The 17,356-nt window shown below is 55.5% G+C and overlaps 1 protein-coding gene across 1 annotated transcript in view; it reads left to right on the top strand.

Moving 5' to 3' along the window:
* Nucleotides 1-2,324: 2,324 nt before the first annotated feature.
* Nucleotides 2,325-17,356, top strand: part of SCN4A (sodium voltage-gated channel alpha subunit 4) — a 34,541-nt gene continuing 19,509 nt past the window's right edge. Inside the window, exons 1-12 of the mRNA XM_054459005.2 lie at nucleotides 2,325-2,674; nucleotides 2,774-2,892; nucleotides 3,019-3,108; nucleotides 3,394-3,522; nucleotides 3,990-4,081; nucleotides 6,868-7,200; nucleotides 8,682-8,745; nucleotides 8,984-9,125; nucleotides 10,546-10,755; nucleotides 11,398-11,551; nucleotides 13,868-14,106; nucleotides 15,847-16,020. Coding sequence (XP_054314980.1) covers nucleotides 2,402-2,674; nucleotides 2,774-2,892; nucleotides 3,019-3,108; nucleotides 3,394-3,522; nucleotides 3,990-4,081; nucleotides 6,868-7,200; nucleotides 8,682-8,745; nucleotides 8,984-9,125; nucleotides 10,546-10,755; nucleotides 11,398-11,551; nucleotides 13,868-14,106; nucleotides 15,847-16,020 — 2,019 coding nt within the window. The 5' untranslated portion in view covers nucleotides 2,325-2,401. The remainder of the gene's footprint in view (nucleotides 2,675-2,773; nucleotides 2,893-3,018; nucleotides 3,109-3,393; nucleotides 3,523-3,989; nucleotides 4,082-6,867; nucleotides 7,201-8,681; nucleotides 8,746-8,983; nucleotides 9,126-10,545; nucleotides 10,756-11,397; nucleotides 11,552-13,867; nucleotides 14,107-15,846; nucleotides 16,021-17,356) is intronic.

Here is a 17,356-nt window from a genome sequence, read left to right as displayed (position 1 = left end):
GGAGGGTGGAGAGGGCAGTGATACTGGAGAGGGAGCATCAGTAGGGTGTGGAACCGGCCAGATCTACCACCAAGATGCTTCGGGCAGCCACCAACCAAACTCAGCTTCAACAAGTGGAACCAGTGAGGACATTCTTCCCCTCACATTACAAAACAGCCAGACCTCAGGGGTAATGGAGGGGTAGGAGAAGAGGAAATTAGGAGGAAGTGAACATTTTGAAGGAAGAGGTGTGCGCTGTGCAAAGAAAACAGGCTGCAGAACAGGCCCCAGAGAAGAAGCATCTTCCAGGGGCAGGGAAGGGGCAGGACCCAGAGCAGAGCTGGGGAGAGTGGCTAGACGCGCAGGTGATGTCCTGCTCCCAAGAAGAAAGGCGGTGTGCAGTGTGGGAAGCTCAGGAGGGCCAGCGGGGAAGAAAACACTGGATCTGTCCCCTGGGGAGCTCTGGTGACTCAGGTGAGAGTCATTTCCTCGAGTGCTGGGGTTGGGAGCCAGACTATGTGTCTGTGGGCTTTTGTGGCCCTACTTGGGCTCCTGTAATGAAGAGAGTGAGCAGTATCAGGACAGGAGGATCATCGCAGCAGGGACTGCAGACTGGGTGGGTGCACAGCAGCCCTGGGGTCTCTTCAAGGCCATCTGGCTGGTTGGCGCCTTCTGTGTAGTGACAAGCAGCATGTGGGGGTGTACGTGAAGTGGGTGATGGGGAGGAAGGTGGCAAGGTATATGACAGAGCTGTGAGATGCAACTGGGAAGGTCTGCATGAGGGGTGGCTCCAGACCGGGTATGCGTGCACGTGCCTGTGTGTGCAAGTGTGTGTGCTCGTGCACGCCCACGCTCACGATGGGGGCCAATGAGCAGCTGAGGGCAGGGTTGGCAAGAATAAGCAGAGTCATCCCCGTGGAAACACGACTCCCTGGATGCTGTAGGGAGCAGCTGGGGAGCCAGGCACGAGGGCGTGGCCAGCTCTGCCCAATGGCTCTGGCCTCTCCCTGGCCACCCTCCCCACCTGTTGAGCAAGCCTGAGAAGTGCCCGTGCTGACCAGGGTGGGGGCTTCTGCAGGGGTCAAGGCCCACTGGGAGAGGGCCACCCTCAGGTGTGGCTTTGGGGGTCTCTAGTGGTCTGTCCAGGTCTCTGTGGTTCAGGGGTGGCTCCAGGTCTGTCCACGTGGGTCTCGCAGTGGCTGCGTGCGGCTGGGCTGCAGGGGTCTCTCTGCAACTGCCTGCTGATGTGCTCATTCCCCCAGGGCCATTTGCAATAAGTGATCCCCCTTCCCTTCCACAGGGAATAGGCTCTGGAGGGCTGGGCAGAAGGGGAGAGGGGCCAGGTGGGGCCCAGACCACACAATGCTCACAGGCATCAAAGGCTCCTGGTGGGTGCCTCTTCCCCCAATCCAGCTTGTGCTGGGACCACCAGCCAAAAGCAGTCCCCAGGAGCTCTAGCCCTGCCCCCACCATTGGAGTTGTCCATCTCCTTGTCCCTGTGACCTTCCCTGTACGTCTTCTCTTCCACGTTAGCACCTGCAGCTCTCCAGATGCAATGTTCCTCTCCCAGTTCACCTTGCCTTCCCAGTGGGCTAGGGCCCCCAGGGCTGTGGGAGGGAACTGCTGGGAGATCCCTGCCGGGCCCAGAGCCCTTCCTTCTTCCCTCTCCCAGCCCAACACCAAGTACCCCAAAGGTCAGGACAGAGGAATCCACACCCACCCCCATCTTCCTTTTCCCTTCCCTCCAGGCCAGGGATGGCAAACACAGGCAGAGGCACCACGGTCTTCCTCCTTGCGCCCCTGGCAGACATCACTAATCAATCACAGCAACCTTTTTGCACAGAGCCTGGCTGCCACCTTCATGGTCTCCACCTACATCTCCAGGTGGCCAATATCAGGATCCACGTCGGCCCTCAGGGTGAAGTCCCTGTGCCAGTCCCACTTTGGTCTAACCCCCCAACCAGGCCCCTCATCCTGGCCTATCCAGAGGTCGCCTGAGCACAGCCAGCTGTGGTTCTCTCTCTGTTCCATTAGGCTGAAGCCACACAGTTCCCGGAGCTTGGGCCCAGGAGGCAGTCGAAGGCACTGGGGTGTTGGCCCCAAGTCCCAAGGCCACAAAGAATCTGGTTGGTTTGCTGTTGGTCCTGGGGGCGGCCCCTGCCACTGCTGGGGAAAGTGTGGTGTGAGGCCAGGGGTGATGCTCTGTGCCCAGCACCTGTGCAGCAGCAGCACCTTGCAGGCACATCTCCCAGTCCCGATAGAGCCTGCACGCCCACCTCCCCGGCTCGGCCACTGGGCAAGCAGGAGGTGAGGAGTGGACGGCCCACCCAGGGAGGGGTGGCCGCCCAGCACCCCGGGGCTGCACACTGCAGCTCCCCAGGCCACCCACCACCCTTCTGGTCTCTGAGCCCAGGATGCGAGGATGGCCAGACCATCTCTGTGCACCCTGGTGCCTCTGGGCCCTGAGTGCTTGCGCCCCTTCACCCGGGAGTCACTGGCAGCCATAGAACAGCGGGCGGTGGAGGAGGAGGCCCGGCTGCAGCGGAACAAGCAGATGGAGATCGAGGAGCCCGAACGGAAGCCACGAAGTGACTTGGAGGCTGGCAAGAACCTACCCATGATCTACGGAGACCCCCCGCCGGAGGTCATCGGCATCCCCCTGGAGGACCTGGATCCCTACTACAGCAATAAGAAGGTCTGGGCCTGGGAAGGCTCCCTCTGTCTGTCTGCCATCCATCCATCTGTCTGCCTGTCTGTCTGTCCCCGGGTCTCACAGCCTCTCTCCCCACCTTAGACCTTCATCGTACTCAACAAGGGCAAGGCCATCTTCCGCTTCTCTGCCACACCTGCTCTCTACCTGCTGAGCCCCTTCAGCGTGGTCAGGCGCGGGGCCATCAAGGTGCTCATCCACGCATATCCTGCCCAAGACGGGAGAGGTGGGAGGGGTTAGGGATGGGCGAGATGGGGTGCTCTGGCCCAGGAGACCCTCTGTCACCTCCCGTCCTAGCTGCTTCCTCACTTTCCTTGACCCTGCCCCACGCTGTTCAGCATGTTCATCATGATCACCATCTTGACCAACTGCGTATTCATGACCATGAGTGACCCGCCTCCCTGGTCCAAGAATGTGGAGTAAGTCTCCCCGCTCCCTGAGCTCCCCAGCACTGGGACACAGCCCGTCTCAGGTGTCTGCACCTCTGTGTGGCGCTGCTCTTGTCTTTCAGGGAGACACACTGTCATTGTGACCCTCATCCACACCTTGAGCCCCTGGGGTGGCCACGCTATCACTCGCTAGTGTCCTTAGCCGCCTGAGTGGCATATTTCATTTCTGTGTCCCTCCGTTCTAGGGGTCTGTCGTTGCCACACTCACGCCTGCCCAGGTGACATGCCTGCCCCGGCCGGCCCTCTCCCCCCCAGGTACACCTTCACAGGGATCTACACCTTTGAGTCCCTCATCAAGATACTGGCCCGAGGCTTCTGTGTCGACAACTTCACATTCCTCCGGGACCCCTGGAACTGGCTGGACTTCAGTGTCATCATGATGGCGTGAGCAGGGGCCCCAGGACATCCTGAGGCTGCAGTGGGTGAGGGGAGGGGGCCAGGCCTTAAAGAGGGCAGCTGCCTGGGCTGAGGGCTGCAGGGGACATCGGTCAGTTGTGCAGATAGGGAGCTGCACAATTCTAGAAGCTGCCATTCTCAGGGTCTGGCTCAGCACTCTCCTGATGGACTCCTGATAATCACATGAGGCAGCCCTGACCCACAGACCCATGGGTCCTCACCTGCTGGGCGAGCCGGGCTATCTTTGTCATCCCCACTCCCCCAGAGCTCCTGCACTGTCCTTCCCAACCCTTGGGCTCCCAGAGGAGCTTTGGGGGTGTCTGCCTGCCCCCCAGACCCTGTGGTACCCCCAATTTCTTGGGAATCCTCATCCCAGGCCTGGAGAAGCCCTGATTTCTGTCCTACTACCCACCCCAGGCTCTGACAGCCCCTACCCCCCTCCACCCCCTACCCAGGTACTTGACAGAGTTTGTGGACTTGGGCAACATCTCAGCCCTGAGGACCTTCCGGGTGCTGCGGGCCCTCAAAACCATCACGGTCATCCCAGGTACTGGGGAGGTGCAGGGACCCTCTGCCTGAGCTGAGAGACCCCCGTACCATGCGCAGGCCTGGAACCTGACTCAGTGTCACAACACTCCCAGGCTGGTGTTTTTGTAGAACTCACAGCAAAGCCGGGACACAGAGGGGCCCACGTGACCAGAAGGCAGATGGGGTCCTACGTGGAAGGATGGGCATTTGAGAGGCAGCATGGCAAGTTGGTTAAGAGCACAGACTCAGCTGGGCATGGTAGCTCACGCCTATAGTCCCAGCACTTTGGGAGGCCAAGGCGAGTGGATCAACTAAGGTCAGGAGTTTGAGACCAACCTGGCCAACAAGGCAAAACCCTGTCTCTACTAAAAATACAAAAATTAGCCTGGCATGGTGGTGTGCACCTGTAGTCCCATCTACTCAGGAGGTTGAGGCAGGAGAATCACTTGAACCTGGGAAACAGGTGGCAGTCAGCCGAGATCATGCCACTGCACTCCAGCCTGGGCAACACAGTGAGATTCCATCTCAAAAAAATAAATAAATAAATTAGCTGGGCCTGGTTATGCTCTCCTATAGTCCCAGCTACTTGGGAGGCTGAGGCAGGAGGATAGTTTGAGCCCAGGAGATCAAGGCTGCTATGAGCTGTAATTTTGCCACTGCACTCCAGCCTGGGAAAAAGAACAAGACTGTCTCAAAAAAAAAAAAAGCACAGATTCTGGAGCCTGACTGCTTGGGTTCAATTCTCACCTCTACCACTTCCTAACTTTAACTTTGGGCAAGTGCCTCGCCCTGTCTATGTCTCAGTTTCCTTATCTGTAGCATATGGAGACTCATAGTACCACTCCTTGGATTGTTGTAAGGATTAAATGCCTTAATATCTGTAAGGCCCTCACAGCCCCTGGCTCATGGTTTGTGATATATATGTGTGTGCTCAATAAAATAAGCAGACCGAGCAGAGCAGAGAGAGACACAAAAAGGCTCCATGAGGTAAAGTCCAAGCCCTGAGAGCTCAATTAGGAACACACCAGGCACTTGCTGAGCAATAAGGTCAGAGCAATTCCAAAGTAATGAATCAAGAAGCATGAAATCAATAGAATCTGATCATTCAGACCTGCAAAAGAGCATGTGGAGAAACTGGAGATTCTCTCCCAGTAAAGGAGAGAAAGAAAAAGGATAGAGATCAGGCTCTGGGAAGAGGGGAAATTGTTAAATCCTAATATGAGAAAGTACCTGAGGCCAGGTGTGGTGGCCCACGCCTGTAATCCCAGCACTTTGGGAAGCCGAGACGGGTGAATCACTTGGGGTCAGGACTTTGAGACCAGCCTGGCCAACATGGTGAAACCCCGTCTCTACTCAAAATACAAAAATTAGCTGGGCATGGTGGCACGTGCCTGTAATCCCAGCTACCTGGGAGGCTGAGGCAGGAGAATCACTTGAATCGAGGAGGCAGAGGTTGCAGTGAGCCAAGATCACACCACCGCACTCTAGCCTGGGTGATGGAGCAAGACTCTATCTCAAAAGAAAAGAAAAGAAAGAAAGAAAGTACCTGCGCTCTCTTCTAGTCTAAAGCCCTGTGACTGCAGCCGAGGAAGGTGTGAGACCCAGGAGAGGAAGCACTTCCCAAATTCCACACTGTACATTGGCCACTGAGCCAAGACGGCGTTGCCTTTCCTCTGTGCCAGCTGCCAGCATCCTTGGGGCGCAGGAGGGCTTTTATAAGGAGGCTGCCGAGCATTTGTTTTCCATATCAGGATAAGAAAAGGAAATGAAGTCATATTAACGCAGGAGGCACTATGATTAGGCCCGAGGAAGAAGTTATGGCTCTTCCATAGGTGATGGGAATCTGCCCCCTGGGATTCTTTCAGCATCGTTTATGCCTTTGTCTGTCTAAAGAATATAATGATGTTTCAAGGTCAGTCTAGAGCTTCTGCTGTTCCTCGGGTGCTACTAGGCATTTTAAGGAAAAGGGTTCTGTGGTCAAATATGTTAAGGATACGTGGGATTAAAGTTTTTGTTTAATAGGCCAGGTGAGGTGGCTCATGCCTGTAATCCCAGCATTTTGGGAGGCCGAGGCAGGCTGATTACTTGAGGCCAGGAGTTCAAGACCAGCCTGTCCAACAAGCGAAACCTCATCCCTACTAAAAGTACCAAAAAAATGAGCTGGGTGTGGTGGCACGCACCTGTAATCCCAGCTACTTGGGAGGCTGAGGCAGGAGAATCACTTGAACCCAGGAGGCAGAGGTTGCAGTGAGCCGAGATCACGCCACTGCATTCCAGCCTGGGTGACAGAATAAGACTCTGTCTCTAAATAAATAAATACAAATAAAGTTTTTGTTTATTTCTGCAGGACTTTTCAGAGCCTTTGATAGGATCAACTACATAATGACTCTCCAAGAGCAGAATCTAGAACGCAGCTTTTCCCAAACATTATCAACGCCCCCTTTTTAAGGGCACAGCATGGGAGATTAGCGTTCTATTGAACACACTTTGACAGCGCTAACCTAGTGACATGTATTAAGCTCCGCTGTATGCCTTTGTTTGCTCTATAGGTCAGGCAACAGCCCATCAGGTCTTTATAGTTCATTCTCCTAGTGGCTGAGCGTCTGTGGCCATTTGAAGGCTCCAGATTGAGGACGTGATCAGAGAAGGGTGGGGTTAATTTCAGAAGGCTTCGGGGAAGTAGTGGTGCTCAGTAAGTCAAGCCTTGAAGATGGAGTAGGAAAAAGCTTCGTGATGGGGGCCGGGGGAGCTCTGTTATCGCCCTGCCCTGCCCCCTGCCAATATCCTTGCCCTCTCTGTGGTCAGGGCTGAAGACGATCGTGGGGGCCCTGATCCAGTCGGTGAAAAAGCTATCGGATGTGATGATCCTCACTGTCTTCTGCCTGAGCGTCTTTGCGCTGGTGGGATTGCAGCTCTTCATGGGAAACCTGAGGCAGAAGTGTGTGCGCTGGCCCCCGCCGTTCAACGACACCAACACCACGTGGTACAGCAATGACACGTGGTATGGCAATGACACATGGTATGGCAATGAGATGTGGTACGGCAATGACTCATGGTATGCCAATGACACGTGGAACAGCCATGCAAGCTGGGCCACCAACGATACCTTTGATTGGGATGCCTACATCAGTGATGAAGGTAAGAATGGATGGTGACGGGCAAGGGGGATCCTGTCCCAGTCCCTAGGGTAGCCTCTGCCTCCACTTTTTCTTTTCTTTTTTTTTTTTTTTTTTGAGATGGAGTCTCACTCTGTCACCCAAGCTGGAGTGCAAAGGTGCCATCTCGGCTCACTGCAACCTCCGCCTCCTGGCTTCAAGCAATTCTCCTGCCTCAGCCTCCTGAGTAGCTAGGATTACAGGCATGTGCCACCAGGCCCAATTAATTTTTGTATTTTTAGTAAAGATAGGGTTACATCATGTTGGCCAGGCTGGTCTCGAACTCCCGACCTCATGTGATCCTCCCACCTCGGCCTCCTAAAGTGCTGGGATTACATGCGTGAGCCACCGCTCCCCGCCCTGTCTCCCCTTCTTATGAGACAAATAATATGGCGAGGACCTGAGCTTAAAGCCAGCACTTGGCAGCCTGTGTCCCTCTGACTAGTCACTTGATCTCCCCAGCCCTCCGAATCCTCACCTATAAAATCAAGATAACAATACCTTCCTCAAAGGGTCACTGCAACAACAAATGGCAAACTGTTTTAAAAATCCTAAAGTGCCGGGCGCGGTGGCTCACGCCTGTAATTCCAGCACTTTGGGAGGGCGAGGCAGGCAGATCACCTGAGGTCAGGAGTTCCAGACCAGCCTGACCAACGTGGTGAAACCCCGTCTCTACCAAAAATACAAAAATTAGCCTGGCGTGGTGACGCATGCCTGTAATCCCAGCTACTCGGGAGGCTGAGGCAGGAGAATCACTTGAACCTGGCAGATGGAGGTTGCAGTGAACCGAGATCATGCCATTGCACTCCAGCCTGGGCAACAAGAGTGAAACTCAGTCTAAAAAAAAAAAATCCTAAAGCTCTCACTATGCAAAGCAAGAGTCTATAGTTCCTACTCCCTAACCTGTGCACCCCCTGTCCTCCTTCATCACACCACATGTTCACATACTCACACCCTAGCAGGGTCACCATCACCCACCCACACACCCACATCCTATTCACATATGCATCTTCACAGGCACACATGCCGGAAACACACACATTCTCACACAGCCACTGTTAGTCTACATAGCACCTTCTTGCAAATTAGGAAAAGGTAACCCTTCTCACCCTGGCACCTGGATTCCAGCCCCCACTCACCCTTCACTCAGGGGCCCTACACAGGTACACAATAGCCCCATGCACACACGTACACATTTCGTCTCTGTGCCGCTGCTGCGTCGTGACTTTTTGCCCACACTGGGCACTGGGCTGACAGCGCTCAAGCTGAGCTCCCTGCCGAGTCCCTACCCAGAGACCTTGGAACTTGGAGCTGTCCTTAAAGGACGGGGAAGAGGCAGCCAGGGAACATCCATTTGGTTTATGTGGTACACGCAGACCTGTCCACAGGTGTGCAATGGGCGCAGGTGCTCACACTGTGTCCATGTGGGTGACTTGCCTCCTTTGTGGCCTCTGACTCCCAAAGGGAACTTCTACTTCCTGGAGGGCTCCAACGATGCCCTGCTCTGTGGGAACAGCAGTGATGCTGGGTGAGTGATGCTAAGGGATGCAGAAAAGGCGCCCCAGGGGTCTTGGAAGGTGGGAGCTGATTAGAGATGAGGACCTCGGGTGGATGGGAGTGCAGGGAAACCCGTGGGCATGGATGGAATACTTTTCTGTTTGGGGGACACAGGCAGAACTGACGGATCTTTTTCCCTTGGGGTCCCTATCTGTCCCCAGCTGGAGTGCTCCTCCCACCCTAAACCCAGCCCCCTGTCCTATTCCTAGGCACTGCCCCGAGGGTTATGAGTGCATCAAGACTGGGCGGAACCCCAACTATGGCTACACCAGCTACGACACCTTCAGCTGGGCCTTCCTGGCTCTCTTCCGCCTCATGACACAGGACTATTGGGAGAACCTCTTCCAGCTGGTACAGCTGCCCCAGCCTGCCACCCAACCCTACAGCCACTCCCCTCCATCCCTGCAGCCTCTGCAGGGCCTGATGGGGCCTACCACAGGATGGCCAACCCCCTAGCTGGGCCATCTCCTCATGGACTCCCACAGTGCCCTTATAGGAGCTTGTGCTCTCTGAAACTGGACACCTGCTCTAAGCCAAGCCACAGCTTTAATTCTTTCCACACCTTTGCTTTCAGAGCCAAGGTCTGGACCTAGCACAGGCACAAGCCCAGGACCCCCTAGGCCTCATCATAGCCAGTAGGGCAGCTTAGAAATCCAATGCTGCCTGCTGGGCGCGGTGGCTCACGCCTGAAATCCCAGCACTTTGGGAGGCAGAGGTGGGCGGATCACGAGGTCAGGAGTTCGAGACCAACCTGGCCAACATAGCGAAACCCCATCTCTACTAAAAATACAAAAATTAGCCGGGTATGGTGGCACACGCCTATATTCCCAGCTACTCAGGAGGCTGAGGAGGGAGAATTGCTTGAACCCGGGAGGCGGAGGTGGCAGTGAGCCGAGACCACGCCATTGCACTCCAGCCTGGGTGACAGAGTGAGACTCCGTCTGAAAAAAAAGAAAGAAAGAAATTCAATGCTGGCCATACTTTATTTGCCTTCTACTGTTTGCAGGGAAGGCAGGCTGAGCCTGGAGTGACTGCCTTCTGATGCCTGGTGATGTTTCTAACATTGACGGTGTTGATAACAATAACAAAAATAATAGCAGCTACTGGCCGGGTGCAGTGGCTCATGCCTATAATCCTAGCACTATGGGAGGCCGAGGCAGGCAGATCACTTGAGGTCAGAAGTTTGAGACCAGCCTGGCCAGCATGGTGAAACCTGTCTCTAAAAAAAATACAAAAATTAGCCAGGTTTGGTGGCAAACACCTGTAATCCCAGCTACTCAGGAGACTGAGGAAGGAGAATCACTTCAACCTGGGAGATGGAGATTGCAGTGAGCCGAGATCGCACCGCTGCACTCCAGCCTGGGCAACAGAGCGAGACTACGTCTAAACACAAATAAATAAATTGATTAAATTATAATAATAGCTACTATTCGTTGAGTTCTTACTAGGTGCCAGGCACTGTGGCAAAGCTAGAATTCAAGCTGACCCCAAACCCATGTTCACCAATTTTCTGTCCTGGCTCTCTGATATCAGGATGTCTGGCTTCGGTCCTCCTCTGAGCCAGGAGACCAGAAACATTTGAGTCCCAAGTAGATATTTTGAAGTTCCCCAGAACATGGCTCAGCATGCCAATGACGGCCATCAGTTCCCCAGGCTCTGTGAGGGAGGGGCTCTGCTTACCCATCCGGGCAATGGATGTATGGAAAGGGGCACTGGGTCAAAGGAGGTGGATGTCATGGGACCCCTCCACTCCCTCTCCCTCCACTCCCAGACCCTTCGAGCAGCTGGCAAGACCTACATGATCTTCTTCGTGGTCATCATCTTCCTGGGCTCTTTCTACCTCATCAATCTGATCCTGGCCGTGGTGGCCATGGCATATGCCGAACAGAACGAGGCCACCCTGGCCGAGGATAAGGAGAAAGAGGAGGAGTTTCAGCAGATGCTTGAGAAGTTCAAAAAGCACCAGGAGGAGCTGGAGAAGGTCTGGACTCAGGGAAAGGAGATAGAGGACCCAGGGTTCTACCTGCCCTCAGCCAGGGCTGCCACTGGCTTCTCCCTGGGGGGCCGAGGGTGAGGGAGGGCATGGGGGTAGGGGTTTTGAGGCAGAAGGAGCAGAAGGCCCTGGGCTGGGAGCTTTGCTGGTGGCAGAGGGGTAGAGGGATCCAAGCAGTAGAAAAGGCATTTCTCTGCTCTGTGCCTCAGTGTCCCTGTCTATAACAAGGAATCTGGAGTAGCGAAACCTGAAGTATTCTTCCAGCTCAAATATTTCTGGTTTTGTGATGCTTTCTGGGTAGTGGAAGGGTCCATACTGAGGGACGGGCAGTTCCTGATGAGGCCCCAGGGAGCAGCTGACCAGTTTCTCATTCTGTCAACAGTTGGAGGGTTAGTCAGGGCATCAGAGTCAAGGGTCTTCAGGGCAGAGGGTCTTTAGTCACTTTGGCCCCTACCCTGTCACCCCCACCACCATGGAGGTTGGTCCCTCCCCCACCTGCACTAAGTTTGACACAGACCAGGAAGAGAGGCTGCCACCCTGAAGGACTCTGGAAGAAGCTCTGAGGGTCAATTAGTCCATCCCTCTGGCTCAGAGCTGGACTTCCTGCCAGTCACTCTTGCTGGTCTACAGGCCAAGGCCGCCCAAGCTCTGGAAGGTGGGGAGGCAGATGGGGACCCAGCCCATGGCAAAGACTGCAATGGCAGCCTGGACACATCGCAAGGGAAGAAGGGAGCTCCGAGGCAGAGCGGCAGCGGAGACAGCGGCATCTCCGACGCCATGGAAGGTGAGTGCTTTGTGCTCCCGTGCCCACTTAGGTAGGGGTGGAGCCTGGCTGGATTGGATTCAGGAGGATAGAGATGCCATGGAAGGTGAGTGCCCTGTGCCCCCTCTACCCATTCAGGCCCCTGAGGTCAGGGTCCGGCCTGGCTGGACCAGCTTCAGGACAGTAACTTAATATTGGCATAGAAGAAATGGCTATATTTATACTGTATTTATCCCAGCCATTTCTGGCTGTCATAAATATAGTCCTGTCTTAACCTGGCCCAGTTCTAGCTGCAAGGCCAGGCTGCTATGGGAACTGGGGGCTTCCGGGAGGGCCTTGGGGGCTGCCCAATGGGAAGCACAGGCTAATAATACTAACCAGAAGGCCCAATGTTCCGGAAACTGGACATCCTGCTCCTCAAGTGTTCTCTGGGTAAAAGTTAAAGGCCAAAAGTCAAATTCTGCCCAAGCAGAGTGACAGACTCCCCAATGCCTGTACCACATGCTGAATCTCAGAAGAATAAGGATGTCGTGATGAGAGAGGGTGAATAGACACGACGCGACAGATGGATGGACAGACGGATGGATGGATGGATGGACGGACGGACGGACGGACGGACGGACGGACGGATGGATGGATGGATGGGTGGGTGGATGGATGGACAGATGGATGGACGGACGGATGGATGGATGAGTTGGAGGGAAGTGGGGAGGCAGGAGGGAAGGAGGAAGCACAGGAAAAAGGGACAATAGAGTAAAGGAATTCTGACACACAGAGATCTGGTTCCCTCCCCAGGTCGGCTTGCCTTGTGCCAGGGAGTTGGGGGCCCTGCAGGACTTTGCAGATCTCTAGAGGTCACCATGTCACCTGACCTTGTATGACAGGTATCCAGGTGCCCATATGCCCTGCCAGAGGGTGCCCGGGGAATGCTGGGGGAGGAGGCCTCTCCACCCTGCCGTTCCTGGGACCACTGTGAGAAGTTTTGGGCCTCAGACACTGTTTGGGCATCTGCAGAAGCACAGGGTAGGGGTGGAAGTGCAGACTGGGGAGGCTTTGAGTGAGACTCAGTGTGCTAATTACTGGGTGTGGGAGGGAGGTTCAGCCACCCTCCCCGGCATGAATCCAGGGTCTCCATGGGGCTGCCACCCACTCCAGTCCCTTTTCTTCATCTTTGAAATGGGAGGCACTGATTCTATTTACCTGGAAGCACTGATTGTATTTACCCGCTGTGATGAGTAAGTGAGATCATGCCTGGGCCAAGGACACTCCGCATGTGTCCCCACCGTGCCCCATATTTCCACACAGCCAAACAGCCCACCAAGGCCAGGAGGAGGAGAAGCAGCTTCGTCCCACGGTCCTTACAAAGCACTCATGGCTTTGGGGTGGCAAGAACAGGGGATGTTTCTTGAAGGCCACTCTGGTGGGAAAGGATGGACCGGCTGGGGACACTTTGGAGGGGCCGGTATTACCGACAGTGCATCCCCGAGGGATCTGTCTGTGCAGAGTGGCACTAACCAGCAGCTCATGGGGCTGGAACCCAAGCCCCTGCAGTGGCCTCCCGCCTCTCCCTGGGAACTCGGACCCAGACAGATTAGGGCATCTCACAGGCCAGGCTCGCAGCCCTGGGCCTCTGGCAGGGGGTGGGCGTCCTGTCCAGCTCCCAGAGGGGTGGGGCTTTGTGGGGTGAGTCAAGAGGGCGGGGATTGAGGCAGGGCATTGAAAGGCGGGGCTTGGGGAAAAGTTTGCTGAGGAGGTGGGCCTGTGAGTTACTGCGCTAAGAGGCGGAGCTTCGGGAGGAGGCGGGGCTTCCTCAGGAGTGGGGAATGTGGGCGGGGTTTAGAGGGGCCGGACATGAGGATGCGCTCTGTGAGGTGAAGAAGCTTGGAGCCGGGGGTGGGGCTTTGAGGAGGCGGGGCCTTGAGGGGCGGAGCTGTGGGCGGGGTTTAGAGAGGTGTGTCCGGAGGGTGATGCAGTGAGTGGTGGTGGAGCTTGAAGTAGGGGGCGGGGCGCTGAGGACGCGGGGGTTCGAGGGGTGGGGCTGTAGGCGGGGGTTAGAGGGCGGGATCTGGAGGGTGCTCACTGAGGCAGTGGAGCTTGGAGCCTGCCGCGCTCAGAGCGCGGGGCTTTGGGGTGAAGCCATGTGGGGCGAAGGTTACAGGGGAGGTGACAGTAAGGGTGACGCAAGAGGCGGTGGAACTTGGAATAGGCCTTGCTAGAGGGTTGAGATGTGAAGTGCTAAGGGGCGGGGCTTGGAAGGTGGAACCAAAGCTCTAGGTGGAGCCGGGGGCACGTGAGGGGATAATCCTCACCAGATACCTGCTACCACCCCTCTCCCAGAACTGGAAGAGGCCCACCAGAAGTGCCCACCATGGTGGTACAAGTGCGCCCACAAAGTGCTCATATGGAACTGCTGCGCCCCGTGGCTGAAGTTCAAGAACATCATCCACCTGATCGTCATGGACCCGTTCGTGGACCTGGGCATCACCATCTGCATCGTGCTCAACACCCTCTTCATGGCCATGGAACATTACCCCATGACGGAGCACTTTGACAACGTGCTCACTGTGGGCAACCTGGTAGGGAGCGGCGGGGGAGGGGATCATTCATGGGCAGGATGGGAGGGGCTGGGGCCCAGTGGAGCTGTCTGGCTGTATGTAAATATAGGGCACGGTGGGGGACACATGCGGACAGCTGGGGTTATTTTCCCAGCATATGGGGGGCATGAGTTGACGTGGGGGGGTACTTGGGGTGATCTGTGGCACACAGAACTGGGGTTTCAGGACATTTGGGGGCAGGGAGATGGGGTTGAGGTGCTGGGCTTCTTAAGGTCCAGATTCTTGGGGATCTGGGATCCAGACCATGCCCTGGAAGCAGGGGTAAGGAAATGGGGGTGTGGAGATAGGGGTGAAGGGGCTGGCTGACAAGTCTGTCCACTTCCAGAAGTTGTCATGGGCCTGAAAGGAGCCAAGGGATCTGGTAGTGGAACCTATAGCCCTGGCTACCCAGGACCAGTGGGCTGCAGGGGTCACTCCCCAAGCCCTCACCTGTTTTTCCAGCGTGGCCAGGCTTCTCCTCTCTCCAGCCCTTTCCTGCTCCACTATTGTTGACACCACTGATCCACCCGCTTATCCAGGCCCATTAGGAGCATTATCACCTCATTGCCAGCCCCAGAGGAGCCTGACAAAGGGAAAAGCCACCTCCTCCTCCAGCCCTGCCCCACCCTTCCCAATTCCCTTTGCAATTTTTCCAGGACGGCAAATGGGCGAGATGCTCCCCAACCCTGAAGGTTAGGGGAAGCCAGGGAGAGTAAGATTTGGGGTCTGGGAGAGAACCGGGGCTGGATGAGTGGCACGAGAATCAAACCCTGGGCTCCCCAGCCTTTGAGGCAGGCACGTCTGTCCTATAGAGGTGCTGAGGCAGCCATGGCCAGGCCGGGCTGGAGGGGTAAGGGCGTGCTCTGGACTCGTGGCACAGCTGCTGGGATGTGCGTGATGGACCGGGCCTGCCTGCCTGCCCACCCCCTGCCCACACTATGCTGCTGTCTTGGCACCTGCTGTGGCCAGGGACAGCCTCTGGGAGGGGCTCAGCATGTGCCCGGGCAGGCTGTGGACCCAGGGCAGCTGGTGCCTGGCAGGAGGGGGGCCGTGCCCAGGGAGCTTTCAGGGACTGTGCAATCCTGAGACCCCACGTCCAGGGTTGGCAAGGGCAGCTCTGGTCTTCGTCTCACTGATTTTGTTCCTTTTGGTCCCTGCCCTAGACCTTAGAGTCTGCCAAGATTTGCAAGATCCTGGGACTGGTCCCTGTGGAGAGGCTGTAGGCATAGAGGCAGGATGCTGAACTGAGCACCTGAGAACTAGGCTTGAGATGTGGCTCATTCCCATGTGGGTGCTGGGATGCCAGCCAGCTGAGCCGCAACTGCTCATGTGTGGAACGCATGTGAGAATCCCTCCCAACATTGCAGAGATCAGAATACCAATGAAGTCACAAAGCGAACCACAGAGCGCCGTGCAAATGTTGAATATTATGACAGGGTTGGGGCTCCAAGCAGTGAAGTGCCTTGCCCACTGTCACGATGCCACAAATGAATGGGAACGGGTCTCAGAGTTGTACCCACCTAGGCCCTATGGCTTCACCTTTGCCTCCATCACTCACTTACACACACACAGGCCATGCGTGCCACTCCTGCTCCTCTCAGGGCTCTGGGCCCCTTCCCCTCAGCCCCCGCAGCCTCTGCCAGGAGGTGGGAGTTGGGTGGGAGACTTCCAGGGCCCTGGGCTCCCCGAGGCTCTGTGACAGGGCCTCACCCCACCCCCTAGGTCTTCACAGGCATCTTCACAGCAGAGATGGTTCTGAAGCTGATCGCCATGGACCCCTACGAGTATTTCCAGCAGGGTTGGAATATCTTCGACAGCATCATCGTCACCCTCAGCCTGGTAGAGCTAGGCCTGGCCAACGTACAGGGACTGTCTGTGCTACGCTCCTTCCGTCTGGTACACAAAAGCCCCAGGGCCAGGGGCTGGGATGGGGGTGGGCTGAGGAGACTAAGGAGGGTGGGCACACGGATGAGAGGAGAAACCCCAGGAAGCTAGAGGGCTGAAAACGAGGCCTCCTCTGCCTCGTGCACACCTGTTACCTCTCAGAACCTTTCTTACCTGTAAAACCAGCATTACCCGCTGGGATGTACGTGATGGACCGGGCCTGCCCGCCTGCCCACCCCCCACCCACACTACGCTGTGGAGAGCCCTGTCTTCTTTCATAGGGCTGCTGGGGGGACCAAAGTGATAGAGGCCAACACTGGGTTTGATTCCTTAATGACCTTGAGCAGCAGTGGAGCAGGAACTCCAGCCCCATACTGCAGACCTGAAAGCGGAGGCTCTGGAAGTTCATTAGGAGTAGGATTGGGACCTCTGAATTTCTGTCTTTTCACCACCCCATAAGGAGCACTATTATTCTTTTTAAAACTTTATCAGCTGGACGAGGTGGCTCACGCCTGTAATCCCAACACTTTGGGAGGCCAAGGAGGGTGGATCACCTGAGGTCAGGAGTTCAAGACCAGCCTGGCCAACATGATGAAACTCCGTCTCTACTAAAAACACAAAAATTAGCTGAGCTTGGTGGCAAGCGCCTGTAGTCCCAGCTACTTGGGAGGCTGAGGCAGGAGAATCACTTGAACCCGGGAGGCCGAGGTTGCAGTGAGCCGAGATCGCACCACTGCACTCCAGCCTGGGTGACAGATTGAGACTCTGTCTCAAAAACAACAACAACAACAAACTTTATCAAGGGATCTTTTCATGCATGCACAAAAGTATAGAGAAAGTATAATGAACCTCCATGTACCTATCACCCAGCTTCAACAATTATCAACATTCTATAATTCCTGTTGCATCTGTCCCCTAATTTTTATTGTGAAAGCAAATCCCAACATATAATTTCACTTGTAAATATTTTAGTCTATTTTTTTTTAGATGGGGTTTCTCTGTCACCCAGGCTGGAGTGCAGTGGTACAATCACTGCTCACTGCAGCCTTGACCTCCCCAGACTCAGGTGATTCTCCCACCTCAGCCTCCTGCACAGCTGGGACCAACACGCCTAGCTAATTTTTGTAATTTTTGTAGGTCAGGGTTTCGCCATGTTGCCCAGGCTGGTCTCCAACTCCTAGGCTCAAGTGATGCACCTTCTTTGGCCTCCCAAAGTGCTGGGATTACAGGTGTGAGCCACTGCTCCCAGCCACAGTCTGTATCTTTAACAGATAATGACATTTTTTCTTTTTTCTTTTCTTTTTTTTTTTTTTTTAAATGGAGTTTTGTTCTGTAGCCCAGGCTGGAG

This window comes from Pongo pygmaeus, chromosome 19, assembly GCF_028885625.2.
Source record: "Pongo pygmaeus isolate AG05252 chromosome 19, NHGRI_mPonPyg2-v2.0_pri, whole genome shotgun sequence".
Taxonomy (NCBI): domain Eukaryota; kingdom Metazoa; phylum Chordata; class Mammalia; order Primates; family Hominidae; genus Pongo; species Pongo pygmaeus.
The sequence above is the reverse complement of the archived record's forward strand: the minus strand, read 5'-3'. Positions and strand labels throughout refer to the sequence as shown.